This window comes from Nanorana parkeri, unplaced genomic scaffold (assembly GCF_000935625.1).
Source record: "Nanorana parkeri isolate BGI_ZX_2015 unplaced genomic scaffold, ASM93562v1 scaffold195, whole genome shotgun sequence".
NCBI lineage: Eukaryota > Metazoa > Chordata > Amphibia > Anura > Dicroglossidae > Nanorana > Nanorana parkeri.
The window spans coordinates 1,732,536-1,756,784 of NW_017306463.1; the positions used below are offsets into that span (position 1 = coordinate 1,732,536).

Consider the following 24,249-nt stretch of genomic DNA (forward strand, 5'->3'; position numbering starts at 1 on the left):
ATTAGGGATGCACCGATACAAGTATCGGTGCTGATACCGAGTGTTTGGCTGAGTACTCTTACTCGCCCAAATGCTCCGATGCCTAGCCCGATACCCAAAATTCCGGTATGAGAAAGCTAGGCGAGTAATTTTACGCTGCCCGGCTTCCTGATTGGCTGGGAAGCTGGCTCCATGCTCCCTCGTCGCTTGGTGTAATGACTCACTGCCTAGCTTCCTGATTGGTCGGGTCATTACATGGCACCCAGTTTTGATTGGCCAGAAAGCCAGCTTTATGCTCCCTTGTCACCTGGTCTCGAGGGAGCATGGGCCAGCTTTCTGGCCAATCAGGAATCCAGGCACCGTGTAATGACTCACCGCCTGACTTCCTGATAGGCCAGCGTCTCGACCAATCGGGAAGCCAGGCAGGGACTCATTGCCTGCCCGCCTGCTCCATGCTCCCTTGGAAGCCAGGTAGCGAGTCTTTACACGCCGCCTAGCTTCCTGGCTAATCAGGAAGCCAGGTGGCGAGTCATTTCACGCCACACGGCTTCCTTAATGGGACTTTCAGTATCGGCCAATACCGGGGGGAAAAAAAGTATCAGTGTATCTCTACCTGTGATGTTCATACTTGGCGCAATGTGATGACAGTATCCTTGTCTGAGTGCTGCTGTGTAGGGGATTGCAGGAGACAGCCATTTTCTGATGTCTATGTTCAGCTTTAGAAGTTCTGATCTTCAGGGCATAGTTTGCGTATATTGTGTTATTAATCACAAGGCAGGGCGAGGAATTGGAATTCCCAAAGTTTACCGAACATCAGGTCAGCATCTGGAGACATGTCCCAACACTCCTGAGTTTGTTTCCCTCCCACTATAAAGTTCTCATAATTGTCCTATAAAAGCTTCTCCGATACCAGACAGAGAGGAAACCTGAAGCAGTTCTGATGTTGTCAGCACGATTAGTGTAGAAGAGCAGACTTCCATTTCATTAAAATAAGATTATCTTTTTGTAACACTGCACATAATGTCTGGGGAAGAATTGTAGTCAGATGCCTGTCATTTATTACCTACTCTACATGCCCATAGTTGCAGCCACAAGCGTGATAGTCCTTTATTGTAGAAAACAGTGCTACATATATAAAGAAACATACAGTGTGCAATTCACACACTACCCTATCCATGGATACAGGGGCAATCCACCCAAAACCAATGTGAGTGGGCAGCTGTTACTGGACTCTCTGAATGGTACTTGTGCTGATCGAGTGACTTCATTACTTTCTAAGTCTTGCTCCCAGGAGGGACAGGTGCTGCATGTAATTACATACAGCGACCTGTACCTCCCTATGGGAGCATACGGCTGCATGCCATTCACAACCTGCACTTCCATGCAGGTCTGGGTGCCCGCACTTGGACACAAACTGCATCAAAGTGTGGGCACCTTGGGGCATGGATGTGCAGGTTGAGGGTGGTGTGCAGCCGTGTGCTCTCATAGGGAGGTACAGGTGACTGTATGCAATTACATGCAGCACCTGTACCTACCGGTAGCAGGTCTGAATGAGCCCTAAAGGGCACTTCTAATTACCACAATAGCTTTTTATGGTTTGCTGGTCGCTTGAGCAATTCCTTGTAATACCTCCCAGGCTCCAACTAATGACCAATAATAAATAAAAACACGTGGTCCCCAATGCTGAGCATTATAGGGATTCTCTTGTCAAGCTAAATGCCTTTCTGGAAAGCCTCTGAAGGGAGCTGCCACTCTCCTGCTCCTGTTAGGCCGTTAAATATCTATTTAGCATTCCTTGAGAAAGTTGACTGCCCTGGAGTTGCAATACAGAAGGGGGTGAGACATTTTCCATCAGTAGCTTCCCAGACATGGAATAAAATAACAAATGTGTGGCTTAAATTAGTCATTTACAATGCTGGAATTGCAATACTTTGGTAAAGAACGTTCAAGGTGTACGCTAATTCTTGTTGTAAAGATCTGACCTGACCTAATCTGATGACTCTATAATCTGATTTAACAAGGTACTAAGTTTAGACAGAAACCTGTGTGTATGTGTGTGTCCTTACATAAAATGCAGCGCATTAGAAAAATAGGATTTTGGTACTCACCGTAAAATCCTTTTCAGATAAGCACGGATGGTGCGGACCACGTCCAGACAGTGCAGCGCCTTCTCCTTCCTGTGGACAGGCCGCGGACACAAGGAAGGCAGGACAATGTCCTCATTGAGATGGAAAGCCGAAACTACCTTCGGCAGGAAGGACGGTCGAGGCCGCAGAACAACCTTGTCCCGATGCAGGACCAGCAACGGGGACGAGCAAGAGAGGGCCGCCAATTCCGAGACCCTGCGGATCGAGGTGACTGCCACCAGAAAGGCCACTTTTTGAGAATTGGAATGTCACGCAGAGGCTCAAAGGGAGATTCCTGCAACACTGAGAGTACCAGATTCAGATCCCACGGCGGCAACGGGGAGCGAACAGGGGGGACAATATGTGTAACCCCCTGCACAAAAGTGCGAACGAAAGCGTTGGAAGCAATCGGCCGTTGAAAAAGGACCACCAAGGCCGAAATCTGGCCCTTGATCGTACTCAAGGCCAAACCCTGATCCACACCCCGCTGTAAAAAGGCGAGGATCCCGGCAACTGAAAACAAACGTGGCGGAAATCCTACCGACTCACACCAGGCAAAATAAGCCTTCCAAGTTCGATAGTAAATCCGTCGGGACACAGGCTTGCGAGCCCGCAACATCGTAGAGATAACCGCATCCGAGAGACCACGATCCCTCAACACCTGGCTCTCAACAGCCACGCCGTCAAAGCCAACGACGGTAAAGACGGATGGAACACCGGACCCTGAGGTAGAAGATCTGGACGGAGCGGCAGGCGCCAGGGGACGTCCGACCCTAACCGAACCACACCTGACGACCCCGCCCTCCTTGGCCAATCCGGCGAGGATGACCGGGACTCTTTCCACCGCGACCCTGCGAAGAAGACGCGGCAACAGATACAGTGGAGGGAACGTGTAAATCAGAACGTAGCAATCCCACGGCGCCACCAGGGCGTCCACCGCATCCGCCCAAGGTTCACGGGTCCTGGCCACGAACCGAGCCACCCGCTGATTGAGGCGAGACGCCAGGAGATCCACGTCCGGGAACCCCCAACGAAGGCAGAGCTGGTGAAACACCTCCGGATGTAGCATCCATAATAATTATCTGTTACTCTCCCTGGCCTGGATTAGAACCTGGGACCTTTACAATGGCAAGCCAGGACTCTAACCACTACACTATTGACTCTGTACCATAAACAGAGGTGGAGAGCCAGAGCCAGGTCCTAGCTGCAACCCTGGCAGTTCTCATGGAAAATGCCAAGTATCGGCACTGGTATCTGGACATCCCTAATATGAACCATTAAAGCCTAAGTTAGGAAAGGAACATTACAAGATATAAAGTGGAGACATTGTTCATGTATCTCGTTGTGCTATATAGTTGCTGGTAAATCAAAAGCTGGCCATACCCATTACAAGCCAATTGCACCGTCTCCAGCTTTAGATTTATCAAAAATCTTGTACTGTCATCAGAGGTAGAAAAAGACAGACAAGTTTGGAAAGGTGATGGTGAGATCTACAATTCCTCAAACCAATAAGTAGAGTATGGTGTGACATCGGCTAACAGGGAGTCTGTAAACGGTCTTCCAATCAAGTGATCATTGTAGGAAATGCATCCACCAGAAAGCCAATTCTGTTTTTAATGTTTCATGAAAAAATGTGACTACAAAACCCTATAAACATTCAATAAATAAATTGCCTACCCTGCAACACTGATAGGACCAGATCTGAAAACCACATGATCCCAGTTTGTGACAGAGACGTAAATAAATATAAAACTCACTAAGATTTTAAGGAATCACAAAGATTGGGGAGGCTTGTTCCCATTTTTTAAGGACCTTTGACTTTCCATAGCGCAGACTATAAAGTCTATCCAGCTCCTCTGACAAATGTATTTACAGGGACCAGTGTCACCCGTGTGAAGCCGCGATCTTGCTGTGAAGCTTATGTGCGAATTGGAGCTTACAAAAACTACAGCTCACAGTCCTTTGGTTTACAAGACTTCTCTGGATAACCCTGAAGGCCTCAGCTAGGAGGGAGTAGCTCCTACACGCATGATCCTGAACAAGGCATTGATGTTGTTGGTGCGGATGGCACACCTGCACGCTGTGATCACCTGGGCTTTCGGTTTACCAACTGCAAAGAAATGTGAAAAGTTAAGATATGTTAAGGGTATATAGTCCTAATATTTCATTATTCAACTATTTTTCTGCTTTAGATAAACTGGAGAACACTTAGAACCTTGGTCTAGTTTCCATTGCTGTCATTGTAGGTTACAGACGGCAATAAAATCCCAGGAGGCTCTAAACGTTCACCACCCTATCCTAAATGTAAAAAGAAAAATCATGGCTGGAGTTTAAAGTGCCAGTGTTTCTTCAAAGTCCTCCTCTAGTCATATGACAGTGCTTGGGACTGTGACTGGCTGATAGACCTGAGCAAAGTCACAGGGAAATAAGTAGGTCACAAGCTCCTCCATACCTGGAATTGCTGGGTATTGTAGATGACTACAGAGGAGAAAGGAGTGGCAGGGGAGCACTGTTAAGGTAAGTATAAGGTTCAGGGTCCCTTTGTAGAGACACTGTCACTTTGACCTACATGGGCAAGGTGAATGTTTCTCTTTAAAGTGCACCTGTGCTTAGACCATGGACATGAAACTATTTACACATTCATACAAAGCAAAACAACAAGCCACCCCTTATCTCTCTAGCTGCTTTTATTGTGAAGTTGTTTCTTCTCAAAGATCACAACAAAGAATTTAAAGTCATTCTCAGTTGTTTTCCAACAGCTGGCGGTCTATATTAGAGGGCTGCTGGCATTCTGCTAAGATTCTGGTTCAGTGGAAAGTAATAGGAAAGGAGCCAAGATTTCAATGCCTGTGTTGTGAACTTTTAAAATGAATTTCTTCGCAGTGCCTATGATACAGAGATGAATTAAAAGAGAACTATGGGGTAAGTGTTTTTCCTCATAGTTCTCTTAAGGGTCACGGGAGGACATAAACTAACGTCCTCCCGTGACCCAAAGCTCAGTATATCGCGAGCTACAGCTTGATGTATACTGAGACTGCCGCAGCCGAGACGGATCCCCACGTTACTGTTGAGATCCACCCAGCTGCGTGAGTGACAGGCTCTAGAGGCAGAGCCAGCTGTGCCCGCCCCCTCTCCCGTCCGTTCCTCCAGTCAGCGCTGGAGGATCAGAGCGGGGAGGGGGGAATCCCTGCGGGGAGCATTGACTGACAGTCACGGCTCTCTGCAGGGTGATGATCGAGAAGTGAGCTCACTTCCCAATCTATTGAGCCGACGTGTGACAGTTTCATTGTCACACGTTGGCTCGAACTATGAGGATGAGTGATTTTCACTCACCTCATAGTTCTCCTTTAAGGCTTGTTTTAAAGAGCTTTTACTACTTGTTCAGAATATGTAAATAGTTGAGTGTGCATTGTCTTGGCACAGGTTCTTTTTAAAGGACTGCTAGTCACTTGCAGGCACCGCAAGTAATTGTATCCATTACCAAATCCTCTTCTCCTACTATGGAGATATAGCCCATACATAGCACTGTAAACATTCTGCAAACCTTGGCTATTTGCCTTTATGAAACCTCCTAAGCAGACAGAAGTTACATATCCTCCTCACATGTAACTAGTCCAGTACTTGCATGGATTTCTGCAACTGACAAGATGACTAGATCAATGTCTACATTGGTTTATCTATCCACATACACGGTGGGCCATGGAAAAGTAGCCCGCCTCCAATACCGCTGCCATGCTCTTTGGAGGAGGCCGTAGCTCCTTGCTCTGTCTAGCGTGGTGGTGTCGCCCCGTGTGCAGTGTTCCGGCTTTATTTTGCCTTCCTATTTAGTCCTTCTTTCCCCCTCCCCTGTCAGAAAGATGGTGTTCTCCCTGGAACAGCGAATAGTGATTGTGGAAGGCTATCTGCGACGCATATCGATTAAGGAAACGCAAGAAGCCTTCGCTGACAAGTACCCAGGAACAAAACCACCAGCTAAACGTTGTGTTCAGAGTCTGGTTCGGAAATGGCGTCAAAACGGCTCTATCTCAAACATGAAGAAATCGAGGCCTCCATCAGTCCAGACGCCCAAAGTCATCCGTGACATTCAACAGCGGATTGTAAGTAGCCCCCGAAAATCAACTCAAAGACTGTCTCAGCAAGTTGGTGTATCACGAACGACATGTCGGTGAGTGCTGAAGTCTCCGAACCTCCAACTGTACCGAATAACATGTGTACAGGAACTGAAAGAGCCTGACAAAGCTAAACGCGTAAATTACTGAACATGGTTGCTGAATATGATTGCTGACGGACATTTGGACCCATTGCTGTACTTCATGACGGACGTAGCTTGGTTTCATTTATCAGGTCATGGAAATTCACAGAATAGGAGGTACTGGTCTGTTGAAAGTCCCCACTTAACGACCAGAAAATTGGCGTTTGGTGCGTTGGCGTCAGGAACATGAATAGTGGACCCAATTTTTTTAGAATCAACTGAATACCGCGGTTTACCTGGACATCTTTGACCAATTTTATGACCAACTAACAACAGAAAAAAAAATGTACTGATGTCCAACAAGATGGGGCAACATGCCATACCTCACGCGACTCACTGGCACTGGTTTATGAACTGTTTATGGAGGAGCGAACTGTGAGTAAGGGGTTATGGCTACCACATTCCCCGGACTTGCCCACATGCGATTTTTATCTGTGGGGAAATTCAAAGCAGAAAGTGTACGCCAACAATCCATATACCCGGGATGAAGTGAAGGAAAACATCACGCACACTATCTGCAGCATCACTGTTGAAGAGCTGCAAGCAGTATCGGCCAACATGCTCCGACGTGCCCAAGGGTGCATAGACGTGAACGGGGACCCCTTTGAGCATCTGTTGTAACTTGTGGGTAAGTGAATAAAAACAATCCACTTGCTCGTTCTTCTCGTCATACTATCGCCGGAGGCGGGCTACTTTTCCGTTGCCCACCCTGTAGAAGACCAATGTCTGTTGTATTAGCAGCACTGCAAACAATGCTAGCTGTAATCTGAGTACTTTTCTCCGAGTCTCAATATAAGCACCGATGTGATCCGAACTTACCTCGTAGACGTCCTGCTCTCTGGATTGCCTGATTTACACACTTGAGATTGTTCAGCAATTCTGTATGATTGTTGCAGCGGATCTTATAGCGATTTAAAAGGTCTCTGTTGAGGTCATAGAGTCCTGTATAACGATTTTTCATATTCTTCCTTTATCAGGAGAAAATAATGGCATTACACTAACCACAATGTATAAAAGTTACGTTTCCAGTCAGCACATGAAGTCGTCCGACTAAAACAGGGGCGGACTTGGCAAAGAAAGTTACACTGACATGTGTACAAGAGTGTATGGGCAATATAACACTAGCGGCCCTGTCACTGGTGTGACATTGCCAGCACCAGGATCACAATATAGGGGGAAACAAGGTAGAAGAAGTACTCATGTGTTGGACCCTTGCTGGCGACTTACATTCCGTATGGTTTCCTCACTCATCCGGCCACTGAGGGAGTGACACCTAGAGGTATGGGAGAATATTCTCTACAGCAGTGGTTCTCAACCTGTGTAACATTTGTCCTTGGTCATTAAGTTGCAACCCAAGTTGCACTACAATTTAGCACACGGCATTAGGGTACCACGTGGTCAGGTGCGGGCGTACGAAATGTGGGTGGAAGGTGCATTTGGGGTAACATTCAAATAAATGGCAACACAACCTCCCACACCAGAATACAAGGTAGGTGTGAGTGCGTGTTACGGTGCGTTGTACGGTCCCTAAAAAACACTGACATGCATACACAACCACAGACACAATCTCACTCAGACTTTCTCACACACATACACACTCCAAAAAATTTTTAATTTTTTTTTTTTTAAGGTCCACCGAGTCTCCCTACCTTACAAGAACTGGAGTGGATCCTCAGCCTGGAGGTCCAGTGTTGGCTGCTGTACTGTGATGGAGCTCCATCCATATGTGCATTGCTTGTACATCTCCCTTGCGTGCCCTGTAGAAGTGCCAGGAGCCAGAATATGATGTCACTCCGGTCCAGGCATCTCTACAGGACACGTGAGGGAGCTGTAAGCAATGCACTTATGGATGGGGCTCCCTTGTGGCCATAGCCCCATCCCATCACACCTCAAGCTGACACTGGGCACCGGGCAGCATATTTTGAATGGCTGCTTGGCACAAGAACTGAGAGTGCTGCACTAGGGGGAAGCAGAGGAGCTTCTCACCTAGAAAAGTGGAAGGCATGTGGTGACCCACTGAATACGGGGTAACGACCCACTTTTGGGTCACGACCCACCAGTTGAGAACCAAGGCTCTACAGGGTTTAGTGACAAGATTGCTAGTGTGAGATGGCCCTAAGGGCAGTCAGAGGTCAGCAAGGTAAGGATAGAGGTGCTTCTATTCCACATTTCCAATACACTGATGGTAACTGACAACTCGGTAGAGTATATAAGATACTTCAGTTAAAAGCCCAATTGTAATTTTAGGTTTAAATCAGTTAAACAGATTCCAGGGGCATCAAAACAAAGGGTTACAGTTTCCCCTACCAGTATACTGGAGAGTAGGATCCTTGCTCTGTGTGCGGAATCAGTGCCCCATTCGGAGTCACAGCTAGAGCTTTTCAATAAGAGAGTGAGTTAAAGTTCTGATTTAGCAGGCAGCATGTCAGACCTCTGCAGAGAGATTACGGCTTCCACACAGAGCAAAGGTCCTGTTTTACAGCATGCTGGTGGAGGAGGGGCTTTTCTACCCTAAGATGCCGAATCTTTCGAAAGAAAGCGTAACCGTAAGACTTTGCATACTATTTGTTTCGCTTTAGCTCATTTGAACTGAAAGTTTAATTGGGATTTAAAGCAAGCCTTGCATTTGCCTCCCCCTGTAATAAAATAAAAATCACCTGCTATTACTAGTTGCAAAATGTGCTTGTAAAGAAGAAAGTCAGATGAATGCTTACCTTACCCCTGTCTTATGCTTACAGCACCGAGGCGAGGATGATGTCACACTCCTTCTAGGAAGATTGCCCGGAGAATACAGAGAAGCCAAAATCGTGCAAGAAGACACACCTACTCTGTATTCCCCGGGAATCTTTCTGGAAGGATGGTGACATCACACCAGCAGTGCAGAAATATACATTTTCATTAGAAGTACATTTTGTACCTACTCACATCAGATGAATTTTATGGTCTTGAGGGGGCCCAGACAGGATATGTGGACCCTGTATTGCACTGTAAGTTCATTCATGCACACCACCTACAACAGGACTCATAATGACAGGTTCACTAAACATAAACTTCTCTTATTCTAGGTACTTAGGGAAATAATTATCAGGTTACAGGATAAAACCTGCAATCAAAAGAAAGAGATTAAGCTAGTTTAAAAGAAACAAAATGAGCTTACATGTCCCTCATGAGGCGGGCATCCTCGGCTTGTACCAGCATGCTACGGATCAGGTTAGACTGATCAGCCATATCTGCTGTGAGTTTCTGGTGCACTGAGTGGGATTCATCTACCTGTGAGAAATTAAATTGCGACCATATTCATTTTGTGCTAACGTATAAGGCAGGCTTCACCAAACTTTCCATCATTATTCTTAAAGTGAAAATCCACTAAATGTAGGTTTGTTTATTAAACTGCAGTGTGAAGATACAGTACTGAAATTCCTCCTGTCACTGTATGTGCTGCTGCCAGTCCTTAGATGGAGCATTAAAGGAGAACCATTGGGATACAATACTCTCTTCCTAATAGTTTGAACTAGTGTGTGGCACTGCAGGTTTCATATGCCGGTTCTACAGCTCGAGAACTGATCGCTCAGCTCATGGCTTCTCCCTGCAGAATATGGTGTCTGTGAGTCACCGCACCCTGCAGGGATTCCCCCATCTCCTCTTTCTGTTCCTCCAGAGCTCATTGGAAGAAAAGACAGGGGAGGGGGCGGGTACAGCTGGCTCTGGCCCTAGAGAGGCAGAGCCAGCTGTCAATCAGGCAGAGAAGTGGATCACAACAATATTGTCAGGATCTTTTTCCTGGGTGCGGTGTGGCTCGGCTCTGCTCTGTCAGTATATAGGGGGCAGTAGCCTGCTGACTTTGGGGTACAGGAGTAAATGTACTCCTGAGACCCAAAAGAGTACTAAAGCCAAAAAAAGTTTGGCTATACTTCTGTTTTAAAGATAATGGAGCCAAGCGCAATGGGCAGCAGCAGCACCAGCAGTGAGGGGGAGGAGGTGGCAGAAGAAGGTTATAAAGCATCTTTGAATTGAGGCTCTAAAGGAGAAGCATTGGGAAAGTAAAATATACTCTTCTCAATACTTAGAGCCGGTGTGGCAAATCGCTGCTGCCATATGCCAGCTCTATATACCGAGAGCAAAGTGAACATTTAACTGCTAAGGGACAGACAGGGGAGGGGGTGGGCACACATGGCTCTGGCTCTAGAGATGAAGAGCCAGCTGTCAATCAGGCAGCCAGATGGATCCCAGCAATACTGTTGGGATCGCTCCCGGCTGCAGTGTGGCTCTGCTACGTTGGGTACGTTGGATCCAAAAGCAAACTAAAGCCAAAAAAAGGTTGGCTTTACTTTTACTTTAATGGCTAGTATAATTGCATCTACAGCTCCCATTCCAATCTACTCTACTTTTATTGAACTACTGCTACTCTCCACAATAGCAATCACTGTGTAGGATCCTGACCATACACTTAATACATTAATGCTTCTAAATGCTACCGAATATCCCACAGTTACATTTTTCAAATATAAGGTATAATGTGTTGCAGGAACCTTAGTATTCAGCAGGTTATTGGATCAAGGCAGGAAACTCTAACTCACCTGCACAAGCACTTTTCGAAGCTGATCAAAATATTTGGGGAAATCTGCTTCCACAGATAGGTCTTCTATGGCCAGAAATGCTGCCAGGGACTGAATAATGTCACCAGCTAGATCCAGGTCGTCTGTACGTAGTGTGATCTGCAAAGACAGAATGACGTTATATAGAAATGGTAACAAATACATTTCAAGGTGAATAGGGGGGGTTACCTACCTCCCCGTTAGGTTTCATGCTAATGAGAAGAGTCCCCCCATCTCGTAGTGAAGAAAAGCAAATATGAAATGGAGCGCTCTGCACTTCTGTGTCTTCTGGTAACAGAAAATTCTGGTTCAACCACAGGACAACCTTTCAAACAAAGGGAAAACACGATGGGGGGGATTTATCAAAGCATTTGCAACAGTTTTAGCCTCTTAGATCATTTTATTTATGTGCAAATCTGTCTTTTAACATGCGTCCCTGTTTTCACCTGAGCTTGCACTACTTTTCCAACTGCACATGTTTTGCACCTGTATTGATTAGAGCTGGCACTACTTTTTCAGTTACATGTGTTTTCATCTGCACTTGTTCTGGGGCTGTCTGAAACTGGAGCATCACCTAAGAAAACAATCACAACTTAAGAAGTCCCCATGACCACTTCTTCAAGAAGCGACAGTTATGCTTTTTGCCTGAAGTTACAAGTCTTCTTTCCTGGAGTCTATTAAACCTCATTTAATTTATTGTTTACATATAGGTTTATTATTGAATTTTCATTTTGTGAAAGAACAGAAAAAAAAGAAACAAACATCATAGCCATACACAAAAGGAAATACAATGTACACCTCATTGACAAAAAGATATTAGCTCAAGTATTCCAGGCAAGGGTACTTTCAATGTAAAATTTCTATCAACAACCTCTGCTAAGCAGGCATAAGCATGTGTAACTACCTCATTTATACAAAGAGTATGGAGCATCGTCCCAGTCTGCGCGTTTCCCTGAGCCCAGGGAAATTGCTTTCGTCCCAAGGTGAGTTAGCGACATATTATTTAGGTGAGGTGATGATTGAGGATCTAGAACTCACTTGTAAGTTCAAACACTCGCAATTGCTATGATAAATTCCCCTCAGTGGGGTTTTGTTGACATAAAACGGTGTGCCTAACGTCTGTATATAGGGATTTGGAGCCTATAAAAAGTCACATGAAACATCTGAACATTACAGATGCATTGCCTTCGCAGTGGACAAGAAAAAACTGAAAGGAAGGCTGCTGCTACTGAGCGCTTTATAAAAATACTAGGAGGTCATTATGACCTTCTGACTGGTGATGGTTTTAAAAAACAATGTTACTGTAGACAAAAAGAGGACATTTTATAAGCATTCCACAAAACATGGCAAACTACTTATAAATGAAATTAAGGATTTCTTTCATTCCGTATACAGGTGGAAAAAAAAAAAAAGGGACAAAATCATTCCATTGTCATGGAAACATGGCTGTATCCCTATGTTGCTACAGCAATGGGGATATTAGTGGACTAACAACAGCGAGGAGGGTTGATCCTTACAGAACCAATTTTTCAGTGGTAAGATCCCTTTGTCGACAAGGCAACAGGGCACAAACTTTGCACTGGCATGGCAACAGGGGCCACTAAATCCATTACTATGGTAAGGAGGCACAATCCGCCCATAGCCATATTCCCTCTGTTGTCATGGCAATCAAGCCATATCTCGCTGTCAGCATGGCATCGGCCAGATTCCACCAACACCACAGCAACAGGCATCAGCATGGCAAGAGTCCGATGCCTCTGTCACTATGGCAAGGGCTAAGTTACTGACACCAGGCTCTATTGAACATATACTGCGGCAGACCCATCCCTCGCCATGGCAATAGAGCCGAGTCTCTCTGTTGCCATGTCAATACACAGGCCCTCTGTCACCATGGCAATACAAAACTAATATTACAATACAAAGTCATATATTGAGTGATATCATCATATGTGGTATTACTTCATTCATAAAAGCAATAGAAAAAAAAGAGAAAGATGAGAGGGATCCCGATCTGTAAATGGGAGCCCTGGAGAGGTGACTCCCCTGCTTACATTACTGTCTACAAATACCAAAGCGGGTAAAAGACCTAATATGGAAATCAATGTAATGTATTCCTCACCATAGCAGGTATAATACAATATGATCTCTTTTACAATATATGTTTCTATGCTTTTCTTCTTAGTCTGGGTTAGCTGCTGTGAAAAGGGGGCTATTGTTTATTACACGTCTTTAATTCTTATAGTACTGAAACAGAAAAAAAGTCTCAAAAACCTAGAAAAAAAGAAGGTCTGCTTTTGTAGAAGACTCACCCTCTGCACGCGTTCATTTATGCTGAAAGTCACATGACTGGATGGCTCTGGTAAAGAGGCGGGGCTACTGAGCACATACATAGAGAACCGAGGAAGCTGCCTGGTTAGTTCAAACACATGGAACTGTACACTGTCAATGAGCAAACAAAGAGCTGTTAGTATTTCAGTCAGACAAGTGTTACACCAACCATGAAAAGATGCATATCAGCCTTCACAATTAACCGTGGGTCTTTTGTGTATGAAATCTTTATTATATCAGGAATAAGACAACATATTTCATCCTGTCCATCACCATTATTTTCACTAGCTTTTCCCTGCTCTTCCTTTAACATTCCTTAAGACCTCTTTCAGACGGTCCGATCAGGTCTGCCTGTCAGTTTTTCAGTAAAAAGTCTAGGGGCAGCTGTAAGTCTTTGGGCAACCGGATCTAAACAGACATGTGTCCGTTTAATACCGGTTGCCCCAGGCTCCGGCCAGGTCTGGAAAAACAAAGAGAAGAGAACAGTGTTCCGTTTCCCCGAACCTCTTTGTGCCGGATTGGGAGTAATCAGATTGTAAACAGACACAAGTCCATTTACATCCAAATCCCGATAGACTGACATGGGGTCCGGTCATATCAGTTTTTTCCACCATCGCAAGATCCAATTGTACTGATCCAATCAAAAGGGGATGCATGCACGGACCCCCTCATGATCGGTTGGTATGAAAGGGGCCTAAAGTGTGTTTCCACATTTGCAGAGAAAATGGGATGACAACCACTTTATATTTGTTACATGTTCTCATTCACAGAGTATAACTTAAAGTTTGGGGGGTTGGGTTGTTATGTAATCTTCATGCCTAAAATTTGCATTTTAACGTGTGTGCAAAACTTATTATAAAAACATTAATGGCCTTTTTCTTTAACAGAGGTCTCTTGAGATGTTTGCTGAAGTTACAGATAAGCTATAGGGACCCCAATCATTGCTCAGGTTGAGGTTGAGGTGCAAAACAATAATAATCTTGCTGTCCAGTGGAACTACCCTTACCAATGTAGTCCATGCAATTGTCTTATTTAACAATGCATTGTATGGATATGAATCTTGTTTTGTACATTCTGAAATGAATTATATTCTGGTGTACAGTATATATATCAATATGATCTTCCAATGTATGCTCATACCTGCTTTTGTAGCCCACAAATGCTTTAATGTGCAGATCCACAGGGACATCTTTAGGGGGGCAGATAGGCACTCGAATGCGGCCAGTGAGATTCTGGGTGCTGGGATGCACAACGTGGCTTTCACCTTCAAATATTCCTTCAGCAAAGATGAGTACTGCACGGATGATTGTATCTAAAAGAAAAATGTCCTTTATGAATATAATATACAAGAAGGGGGGAAGAAACCAAAAACTAGTTTGCTGTCCACCACTATCAGATGTTTGTCCCTCTAAAATAAAAGCTGCACTATCAATAATAATTACAGCAGACCATTACGTTGTATAGAATACTGTTGTAGATTTTGTATCTTGGAAAAGCTTTGAAGATGTGTGAGGTTGTGGGCTGAACACAAGTCCAACTATGCTGTATGAGTGATTTTGTACTGGATAAGTATGACCTCATGCCCCTCTATAAGGCCCTTTTATTACAGTCAGGATAAATCACAGGCAAACATACATAAAGTGAGTCAATAAACCAAAGGGTAAAACAGCAGTAATCTAATACAGCCAATCAAAGATGCTCAGTAAATGATCTCTATTGGTAGCTATGGCAAAGACAGCGGCGTTCTTGGAATGGTTTTATTGAATCATCCCTATAATGTCAGGCTAAGCGTTTATGTATTTTCGAATGGCAAGGACTGAAGTAAAAAATTATACTGAGTGTAATGGAAATATTGTGTGTGAAACAAACAAAAGTGGAACACTGTCCAAAGTTGTTACATGTCTTCGTAAACAAAAACTAAAAAAATACTATGAAACATTATTTCTTTTCCATCTTGTGTCCCTAAATTCTGAACAGAGAAAAAAATAGAATTTTTATACTTACTGTGGAATCCTTTTCTTGGAGTCCATTGAGGGGCACAGGAATTCTTAGAGTGTTGCATTCTACTGCCACCTATAGGCGGCAATAGAACCCGACAGTCTAAGAATTTAAGGAATTCCTGTGTCCCTCAATAGACAATAAACACAGATAAGTAGCTTCCTGCTTCAATTATTTATTACTGCTTTCCCTGTTTTATGTGGAGTCTTAGGCCCCATGCACACGTGTCTCCTGTGTTTGTTATCTGAGAAGTATAAACTTTTATGCTTCCAAGATCACTTTTTAGACGTGATCTTTGTGTTTAGACGTGTTTAATGTGTATAACCAGGCTGAATGGTCCCGGGCACAGAAAATTCTTGTTTGTGTAAATACAACTAGACTGAATGCACCTAGACGCTGCTGAATGTCTAGGTGTCCCTTCAGCCATAGCAAAGCATTACATGCTTCCAGTAGCATTTAGAAATGAGCTCCAAACGTACCTGGACGCATGTATTTTAATTCCTGTGTGCATGGGGTCTTAAAAGGATGTAGCTTCTCCCAGAAACACACACAAAAACAAAGAAACAATGTTTGAAAATCAATGCCACATTTACTTTTGCCTGTCAATATGATTTGTATGTAGAGGTGATCCACAGAGGAATGCCATTCATGGAAATATGTATGTTGTCCCTTCCACACAGAATTCAAAAGACCAGATTTGACTTATTTTCAGAGGATAATAAACATCTAGTCCGAGCCTATTACCATTAGATTGACATGGCATAATATGCCCCTGGGCAACTATATACAATCTAATCATCCCCTGTATCTGCTGTTCAGATCCAGATATATAGGCACAAAGAGGGGCATTTATCGAAGATCGAATATCTTTCATTTTCAAATGAGAAGCTTATTAATTACTATGGACAACTGCTTCAGATTCTGCCTGCTCCAGTTTCAATAGATTCCCCCCCATAATGTCTTTGAAATTAGGAAGAATTTCATTAAGGTGAAATGGATTCATGTTTTCTTTCTTTTCTCATTTTGTTGCCTGCCAAGGTATTATACAGTAGGATTTAAACACAAATATGATTTGGTGGCAATATAGGGCAATATGTTTTAGCAATATGTTTGAGCTTATTACAGACCCTTGCCATGTAATGTTTTAATACAATACTACTAATAGGCCTATATAGACCCATTGAGATGGCACCGGGTACCATTCCTCACCATTAGATGTTGAGATGCTCAGCTCCACATGGGCAGCCTGAATCTCTGATCCCAGAGTGACAGACAGAGCAGTCTGCAGCTGTGTGTTTGCTGGAATCACTCCCATTTGGCCATCAGGTTCACTTGCTTGTGTCCTTGAATCTGCCTGTTGCAAGGAAAACACAGAAAACAGTGTATAGTTGGTATATGCAACCATATAAAAAGGAAGCATGATATCTATATATAACCAAACAAAAGCTGCTCTAAGCAATACACACATCTGAAACAGCCATCCAAAAGCCTATTACCATTTTAGCAAAAAAATACATTGAAAGTTAAAATGCTCAGCTCCGTTAGTAAATCAGGGTCAAAGTTTATTTTCACTTATCTTAATGAATGAGGTGAAACAAAGTGAAAATTCACTTTGGAAAGAGCACCCAATGAATAAAAAAAAACAGGATTTTGCTTGCACATGATTGAAAGTTGAAATCAGTACATCGTCACCATGTTCACTAAAATTCACTTTGCAAAGAGAAAATTCACTTAGTGAATGAGGTGAAGTTGTGTCACCTTCAATCATGTGCAAGCGAACATCCAGTTTGTTCATATTTCCTTGTGCATGATTCCTTTGCTGCATCTTAATCAGGGAGAGAAGTAAACATTCATTTTAAAAGTGAATATTCTTTATCCCTTTAGTAAATCAACCCCACTATGTCAAAGAAAATGTTTATCATGTCATATGCTTGCAGAATTTGCATTGTCTTTTATCTAGCCTAGCCGAGCAGCTATAGCTCTCAGAAAAAGGCACAATATGCTGCTCTGCTACTATATGAGCTGGGAACTGATTATGTACATCAACATAATCTCTTCAACATGTAGACTTAAAAACTACTTTTACTGGGCTCTCTCTTTTAATAAGGTTTTAAAGCCCAAATCCCACCAAAACACTTTTTTTATTTTTTTAGTCGAATACAATTAAAAAAGTTTACAACCTCTATCTGTGTCCCTATCTCTATGAGAGGTGTCATTAATGCCGGGCTGAAGTGCAGGCAAAAGAGGTGGCCGCTTTGGGCACTTCAACAGGAAGTGGTGCAAAAAGCGTGGGACCTTGAACCTATGTTGCTAAAGAAGTTCACATCTCACAGAGAGGGGTGCACTATGACCTCTCCACCTTGAGTTCTAAAGGACGCAGTGCCATCACTGGAAGTCATACAGAACAGGGAGTGAGGGGGAAATCTTCAATGTCTGTGTCCCCAGTGGGCAGATTTACCCTCACTTTCTGTGGGGTGTCAGACAGAACAGAAACTGTGGGGAAACCACCTTAAAAAGGGGCACAGACAACACTAAGAACCTAAAAGGGGTTCCAGCTCTTCTGTGCTCTGTTCAAAACTAGATGAAATGGTTTGCCTGCAGTTGGGATTTAAGGAAACACAGCAGAAGTGGCTTCACACAACCTTTGAGTTTTCTTGGTAATTCTTCAGCTCTAATAGTAGGTTCTGCTTCTTCTGACTAAGTTCTCTGACAAGCTCCTGCTCCACACTTGTATCCATTAGACTCCCGGAGGTTTCCTGACTGGAGGGAAGATAGCCCCTCACTGTAATGGAATAAAATGGACAGTTACTTACTGCAACAGCACACACTTTAATGAGATCACTGCTACACCAGCCTGGCTTCTCTCTCTGCCTGCTGACGTCCTACTCCATGTAAAAGTACAGAGCAGTTTGCCACATTTACCTTGGTATAGAGACTAACATGTTACTAATAATCATCATTTCATCTAAAGTCCTGATGAAGGGGACATATTAAAACCCCGATGTGTGTTAATCTATGATTACAAGAATCAAGGCATCTTTGATTAAGAACCATTCATCCTTCCATTCCTATATAATGTTTTGCCCCTCTGGATGAACGTAGTGTGCTCACCATTTGCTGTGCCATACTTTGCTTTATACCAGACTGATGACCTTTGACAGCAGTCAAAGGTTATTTTATGGAAATGGTCACCTCTTTTTATCCACACAGTAATGGATGATCTCTAATAATGTCATTTATGACTATGCTTTCAAAGTTCTGTACACACATTTTCTGCAGGAAAACTGCATATTGGAATATGTGCCTTTTAGATTGTAAAATTGACAAATTTCAAGGTTTTCACTGAAAGTGAATTAATCCACTACAGCATGAATACTTCAATGTGTATGTCTTCCTCAATATATCTACATTAGGGATGCGCCGATACCGTTTTGCGGTATCGAGTACGGATATTTTTTTTTCCGGTACTTACTGATAACCGAATACCAATACCGGAAGTCCCATTAAGGAAGCCAGACGGCGTGCACTGACTCGCCACCTGGATTTCTGATTAGCGGGGAAGCCGGGCAGCGTGTAAAGGCTCGCCACCCGGTTTCCCAATTAGCAGGGAAACTGTCTCCATGCTTCCTCCTAACCAGGTGGTGAGGAAGCATGGAGCCGGCTTTCTGGCCAATCAGGAAGCCGGGGGGCGGGTAATGACTCGCCGCCTGGCTTCCTGATTGGCCGGTAAGCCGGCTCCATGCTCCCTCGTCACTTGGTGATGAGGGATCATGGAGCTGGCTTCATGGCCAATCAGGAAGCCTGGCAGCGTGTAATGACTCGCCACTCGGCTTCCTGATACCGGAAGTTCGGGTATGGGGCTAGGCATTGGTGCATTTGGGAGAGTAAGAGTACTAGCTCAAGCCCAAATACTCGGTATCGATGCATCCCTAATCACAGGTATGTTTGTATAGTATTGTTTAGTATTCAGTCACAGGCTAGGGGTGGGTTCTGAACCTGGCTGTACTGTCTGACTGCAGTGTCATCTGCAGGGAGGTCCTAGACCTGAGGGAGGTCCTAGACCTGGTGCATCCCTAATCTACGTTACTTTGGAATACATTGTCCAATATAAAATGTTGGTGATAATGCATAAATGTTCTATACCTGATATAAAACAAAGCCAGACGCTTTCACTAAGGCTTTACCTTGTCTCCAGTGTGTCAATGTAGCTGCACACAGCTGGCCCACCCTAACAAAATGAGGGGTAGTTACATAAATTGGCAGTTCTGTAAACAGAAGATACCTGTTCATACATGTGCTCTGCTGCCACATTATATGACCAATCATGTCCATGCATGCTCAAATCAATTGAGCTCTTCTGTGACATTAATAAACGCTGCAACATTTTGAACCATCACCACTGACTGATAAAGCCCTGTAACACTGCAGCTTATCTTATGTATTCTAAAAAAAAGATGTTGTAAAACAGATGAAAGGAACTGAGTAGTGTAGTATTGTCCTTACATGAAATATGGAAATCACTACAGATGTACATGTTGGATGAAAGGTATACTGTGAGCTCACACTGTAAGCATTCCTTACCTTCTCCATCTATAGAACAACAAATGAGCTGAGTCTTCCCATCCATGCGGTAATCACCTTCCACCACTCCTGCTATAGACGAGGAGAAATTGTCTTTAAAGATCACCTCTCCTGTGCGATCGCTACGGGCATCAACCTGCATAACAAGCCCATATGGCAGTGTCAAATATACATATAATATATGATATATCATGGTACAGGCATAAACATAAGAAGTGCTGGTGTGATCAAGCCCTGCATGCATGCATCTTGGTCCAAGGGTAATTAAAAAGGAACTGAAGTCAAAAAGTGAAGATGTGCTATGTTATAGGGAATATTTGGGCCTGATAACTGTGTCTAAGCATTCTGAATATGTTGAGAAAAATTTGGTGGTGTCACTAAAGTACTTTTTGCTCTTCTCCTTTCTGGAGGCTCTGACATGAGGAAACAAAAGCCCTCTGCCTGCCATTATGAGTTCAAATCCACTTTAATGGTGCTGGAGTCCCATGGCCACCTGCTATACTCATGTTGTTGAGGTCAACAAATGGACAGTCAAAGCTATGTATATACATATAAAATCATCAACCAGCAGTGCACCACAGGTTGATCAGCAATAATGGTGCAACACTCACCTTCCCATTGGACCATCCTGTAATCAGCTCACAGACACCATCAGAATTCAGGTCAAAGGCATGTATACTCATTGCAAGGTTTTTAGACTGTAAAGATATGGATATTACAAACACAGGTTTATATCTAAAATAAACCTATTACCAAAGTAGGTCATTCAAAGTTAGAAACAATGAGGCTGCAGATACACAGAAATTTCTGTGAGGTTGTCATATTAGCTTCTGTATTTAGTACATTTACATAGGGGCATCTACAGATCTATTTGGGCGAACAAAACCAGAATAAGTAATCTTTAGATGGGGGACCCTGTGCATATGATATAATATTTTGCTAGTCACCTTCACCAGGCTAGTTCATGGGTCTGAGGATATCCTTACGTCATATGGACACAACTAGAAGCTAGTCTGCTGGACCCTTCCAGCCCTAGTTCTTTACCATGGGTCCCACCCTAATGAATCCTGTGATCTGACTCATAAGCATTAGGCCCTCTGTATCATCGGTGATGTTCTTTATCCTATTACATATAAACTCCTAGATTATACAACATAAAAAAAAAAAAAAAGGTTTACCCTTTCAGAATCTCTCTGGTAATCAAATCAGACTAACACCCGACCTTCTCTTTAGGCCCTGTACCTTCTCCTTAGTCCCTCTTCCCCTTTTAAGAAAATCTGAAAATAAGGCAGAGGTCTCTTACTTGAGATTAATTTCCTTCTAGGCTCCATCTTGTTCACATTGATACATGACCTACTGGGAGGTGGAAGCTATAAGAACTGGTAAAAATGTGTCTCTCATTTAGTTGAGTGCCACCAAAATATCTATATGCATCACTATCAAAGAAAGTGTAAAATGTTTACCTTGTATCTTATACCAGAAGGATTCGCCCCTTACAGGGAAACGACAGGTTCCTTTTGACATACAGGGCCACACAATCTTTTTGTCATTCATTTTGGGGTTGTGCTTTGTTTGCTGGAGGTTTATATATTTATCAACGGTTAACAGACCCTAATTAGACCTAGGTGCACCCAGACCCAGACCGTTTATTAACAAAACCTCTACTTCTTAAGTATGACCAGGGCAAAGATGCTGATCCACCTCCTGATGGCAGTCTGCTGTCCTATCACTGCCAATCAAAAGGTTTTTCAAGCTCCAACCATGTCCAGGGCCAAACGCAAACAGACATTTATGTGAATGATGGAGAAACTCACAGCAAGTTCACATAACCAAATGGAATCATTTATTATTAAAGTTTTAACTGCCTACAACTGTCTACAGATCTGATACAGTAATTATCTAGCAGACTGAATTATTTACCTAACTGACTGTTATGATTAAACCCCGGATAGGAATGACCAATTTTTGCCTCTTTCCTCTCCCTCTATTATTCTGTAGGGCCATATTCTATCCCTTGACCTTTTCCCCTAGTCCTTGAGCATGTTAGGACATTGGGGACATGGGGTACATGAAAACTATTTTGTTTTTTTCAACACCAGTGTCAATTTTAGCTGTACATGACAGGTAGGTTGATGAATAAAATCTTCTGTCTGGTACACTGACACACCCACCTTTATCCTCCAGTAGCGTGACATACGGTCATACACTCCTACGGTACCATTGGAAAGAGCATACCCAAATCGGCTGGAGTACATGGGGCATAACGCTGTGATTGTCTAAAAGAAGAAAATATGAATATCTTTCATCAAACTGTAATCTATCATTAGTAAATACACATAATGGCCACACACCAGTATTATTTTTGTAATTGTCAATAAACTTTATTAAAACAACTGCATGGCCATTCTTACATCATTGATCCCACTAGAAATGACTCTTCACTGACGCATTTTGCCCTCAATCACAGGGATTAGTGAGTCAGGGGTGGGGATATTAAATACACACCCTGAATACCCATAATACAATGGTCTTAAATTTCCAGCATCCACATGTTAACCACATTATCAAAATAACACAAAAAAATTCATGAAAAATAAAATAAAAAAAGATGAAAATGATATCCCCTATAAAAAAACCTCCCTATAAAAACAACAATCTTTATAATTATTATTAGGGATGCACCGATACCAATACTAGTACCAGTGCTGATACCGAGTATTTGGGCGAATACTCGTACTCGCCCAAACTGCTAAAAGGTGAAATCTGCCAATAAAGACAGGGCAGGAAGTGAAAGGAAATCTCTCCAATGGCAATAGCAGATGGCGAAAAAAAAAAAGGATGGGGTTTAAACCTTGTCCATGCTATCTAAAATTGGCTTTAGATATACTCTAAGGATATCAGCAAATGTGCTGTGAATACTTTACCATGTCCTGACATTTGTACATTGTGTTATCATTTCAATTCTTTGAGGTTATGCGGTGTTCCACAAACAGACACAGAGACTGCAAAACCTGGTAAAATGTTCCTGTCGTAAACCTATAAGCAGTGATATGTCTCCACATCGTGTTTTCATCATACTAATTACCGTATAACATGAACACATTTCTTTGTAAGACTTTTCATCTCAGCCATTCTAAGCAGCCAAGCATGATATGACTTGCCTATGGACAATACAGCTGAATATAGAAGGAAGCCACAGCTTTTATATCCTTACCTCTGTCTCCGTCATCTCAGCAACAATTTCATCTTCTTTAAAGACTCTTATATCAAAGTCTTCAGATCCAACCAGAAGCTGTAATGCATCATTTACAAACATTAGTATGAAAACTTGAAAGCATGTAGAATGTAAGGTTTAGAAACTAGATTTACATTTTCATGTGTAACATTTGTAAAAATGTAATAAAGCATTTGCGACGCTTTTCTGGTGTTCTGGGCAAATTAGAAAGATAAATTCAACAGTTTTCTTGCAATTTGCGATGCGTGCAACAAATTCTGGTGGTTCTTATGTGTCACTCCTATATTATAATAAGAAAAACCGTCATATTGGTTAAAAGTGGAGATAAATAAGACCTCTTCCCTGTTGGAATAAATTGTGTCACACATGTACGGGGCCAGTGCTAGACTATTTTGCACCCTAGGCAAGACCAGCTACTTTCAGCTCCCCTACCATGGTGCAACCTCCAATCCCCACCACCCACACAGCCCCATTCTCCTGCCAGCTAGCTTCTGCAGGTGATTGGTGGATGTAATCAGCCTGGAGCAATAGCCATTTTAATTTGACATAACCAATAGCAGGTTGGCTCAGTGGCGGATCTAGGGAACAAAGCTCCCTGGTGCAAGATTTATTTTTGCCCCCCGCCCCCCCATAAAAAAAACAAACCACAAACCCCCCAACCCATATCCACTGTAGCAACCACGCAAAAAAAAAAAAAAAGTTGTAAAAATGGCAATGCTGTATAAAGTACTGCTGAGAATTGTAGTCTTCTATAGAGGGTGCTATTCTGCATTGTCTGCAATGCAGAATTGGACATGCTATATAGCACTACAAATACCAGCAGTACTTTATACAGCATGTCCATTGGTTGGGCTACAAAAAATAATTATTTTATTTAATAACTTACCTTCACTTCTTCTGGCTGTTTTCTGGTTGGGGTGGCTGCAGAAAACCACCCCAGTGTGTGTGTGTTCATCTCAGAAAGCGCGCCAGTGTGTGAAGGCGGCTGCTTGCTAGGTCCTCACGGCCGAGGCCCAGGGCTGCCCCCTGAAGTGCCTGCCGGCTTTTTTTTTTATTCTCGGCTCCCTCCACAGTATCCGGTGGCCGGCGGGCCCCCTCATCTCTGCGCCGGATCATCCGACACACCCGGCGCAGAGATGAGGTGGGCCGCCGGCT

General features: G+C 43.3%; 1 protein-coding gene across 1 annotated transcript in view; it reads right to left on the reverse strand.

Annotated features, from left to right (window-relative positions):
* Positions 1–3,717: 3,717 nt before the first annotated feature.
* BBS2 (Bardet-Biedl syndrome 2) overlaps positions 3,718–24,249 on the reverse strand; it is a 38,753-nt gene continuing 18,221 nt past the window's right edge. Inside the window, exons 6-18 of the mRNA XM_018555396.1 lie at positions 23,074–23,151; positions 22,031–22,135; positions 20,471–20,557; positions 19,860–19,995; positions 17,921–18,060; positions 16,488–16,632; positions 14,421–14,592; positions 13,262–13,391; positions 11,146–11,277; positions 10,935–11,072; positions 9,515–9,627; positions 7,177–7,325; positions 3,718–4,215 (exon numbers count right to left, since the gene is read on the reverse strand). Coding sequence (XP_018410898.1) covers positions 4,109–4,215; positions 7,177–7,325; positions 9,515–9,627; positions 10,935–11,072; positions 11,146–11,277; positions 13,262–13,391; positions 14,421–14,592; positions 16,488–16,632; positions 17,921–18,060; positions 19,860–19,995; positions 20,471–20,557; positions 22,031–22,135; positions 23,074–23,151 — 1,632 coding nt within the window. The 3' untranslated portion in view covers positions 3,718–4,108. The remainder of the gene's footprint in view (positions 4,216–7,176; positions 7,326–9,514; positions 9,628–10,934; positions 11,073–11,145; positions 11,278–13,261; positions 13,392–14,420; positions 14,593–16,487; positions 16,633–17,920; positions 18,061–19,859; positions 19,996–20,470; positions 20,558–22,030; positions 22,136–23,073; positions 23,152–24,249) is intronic.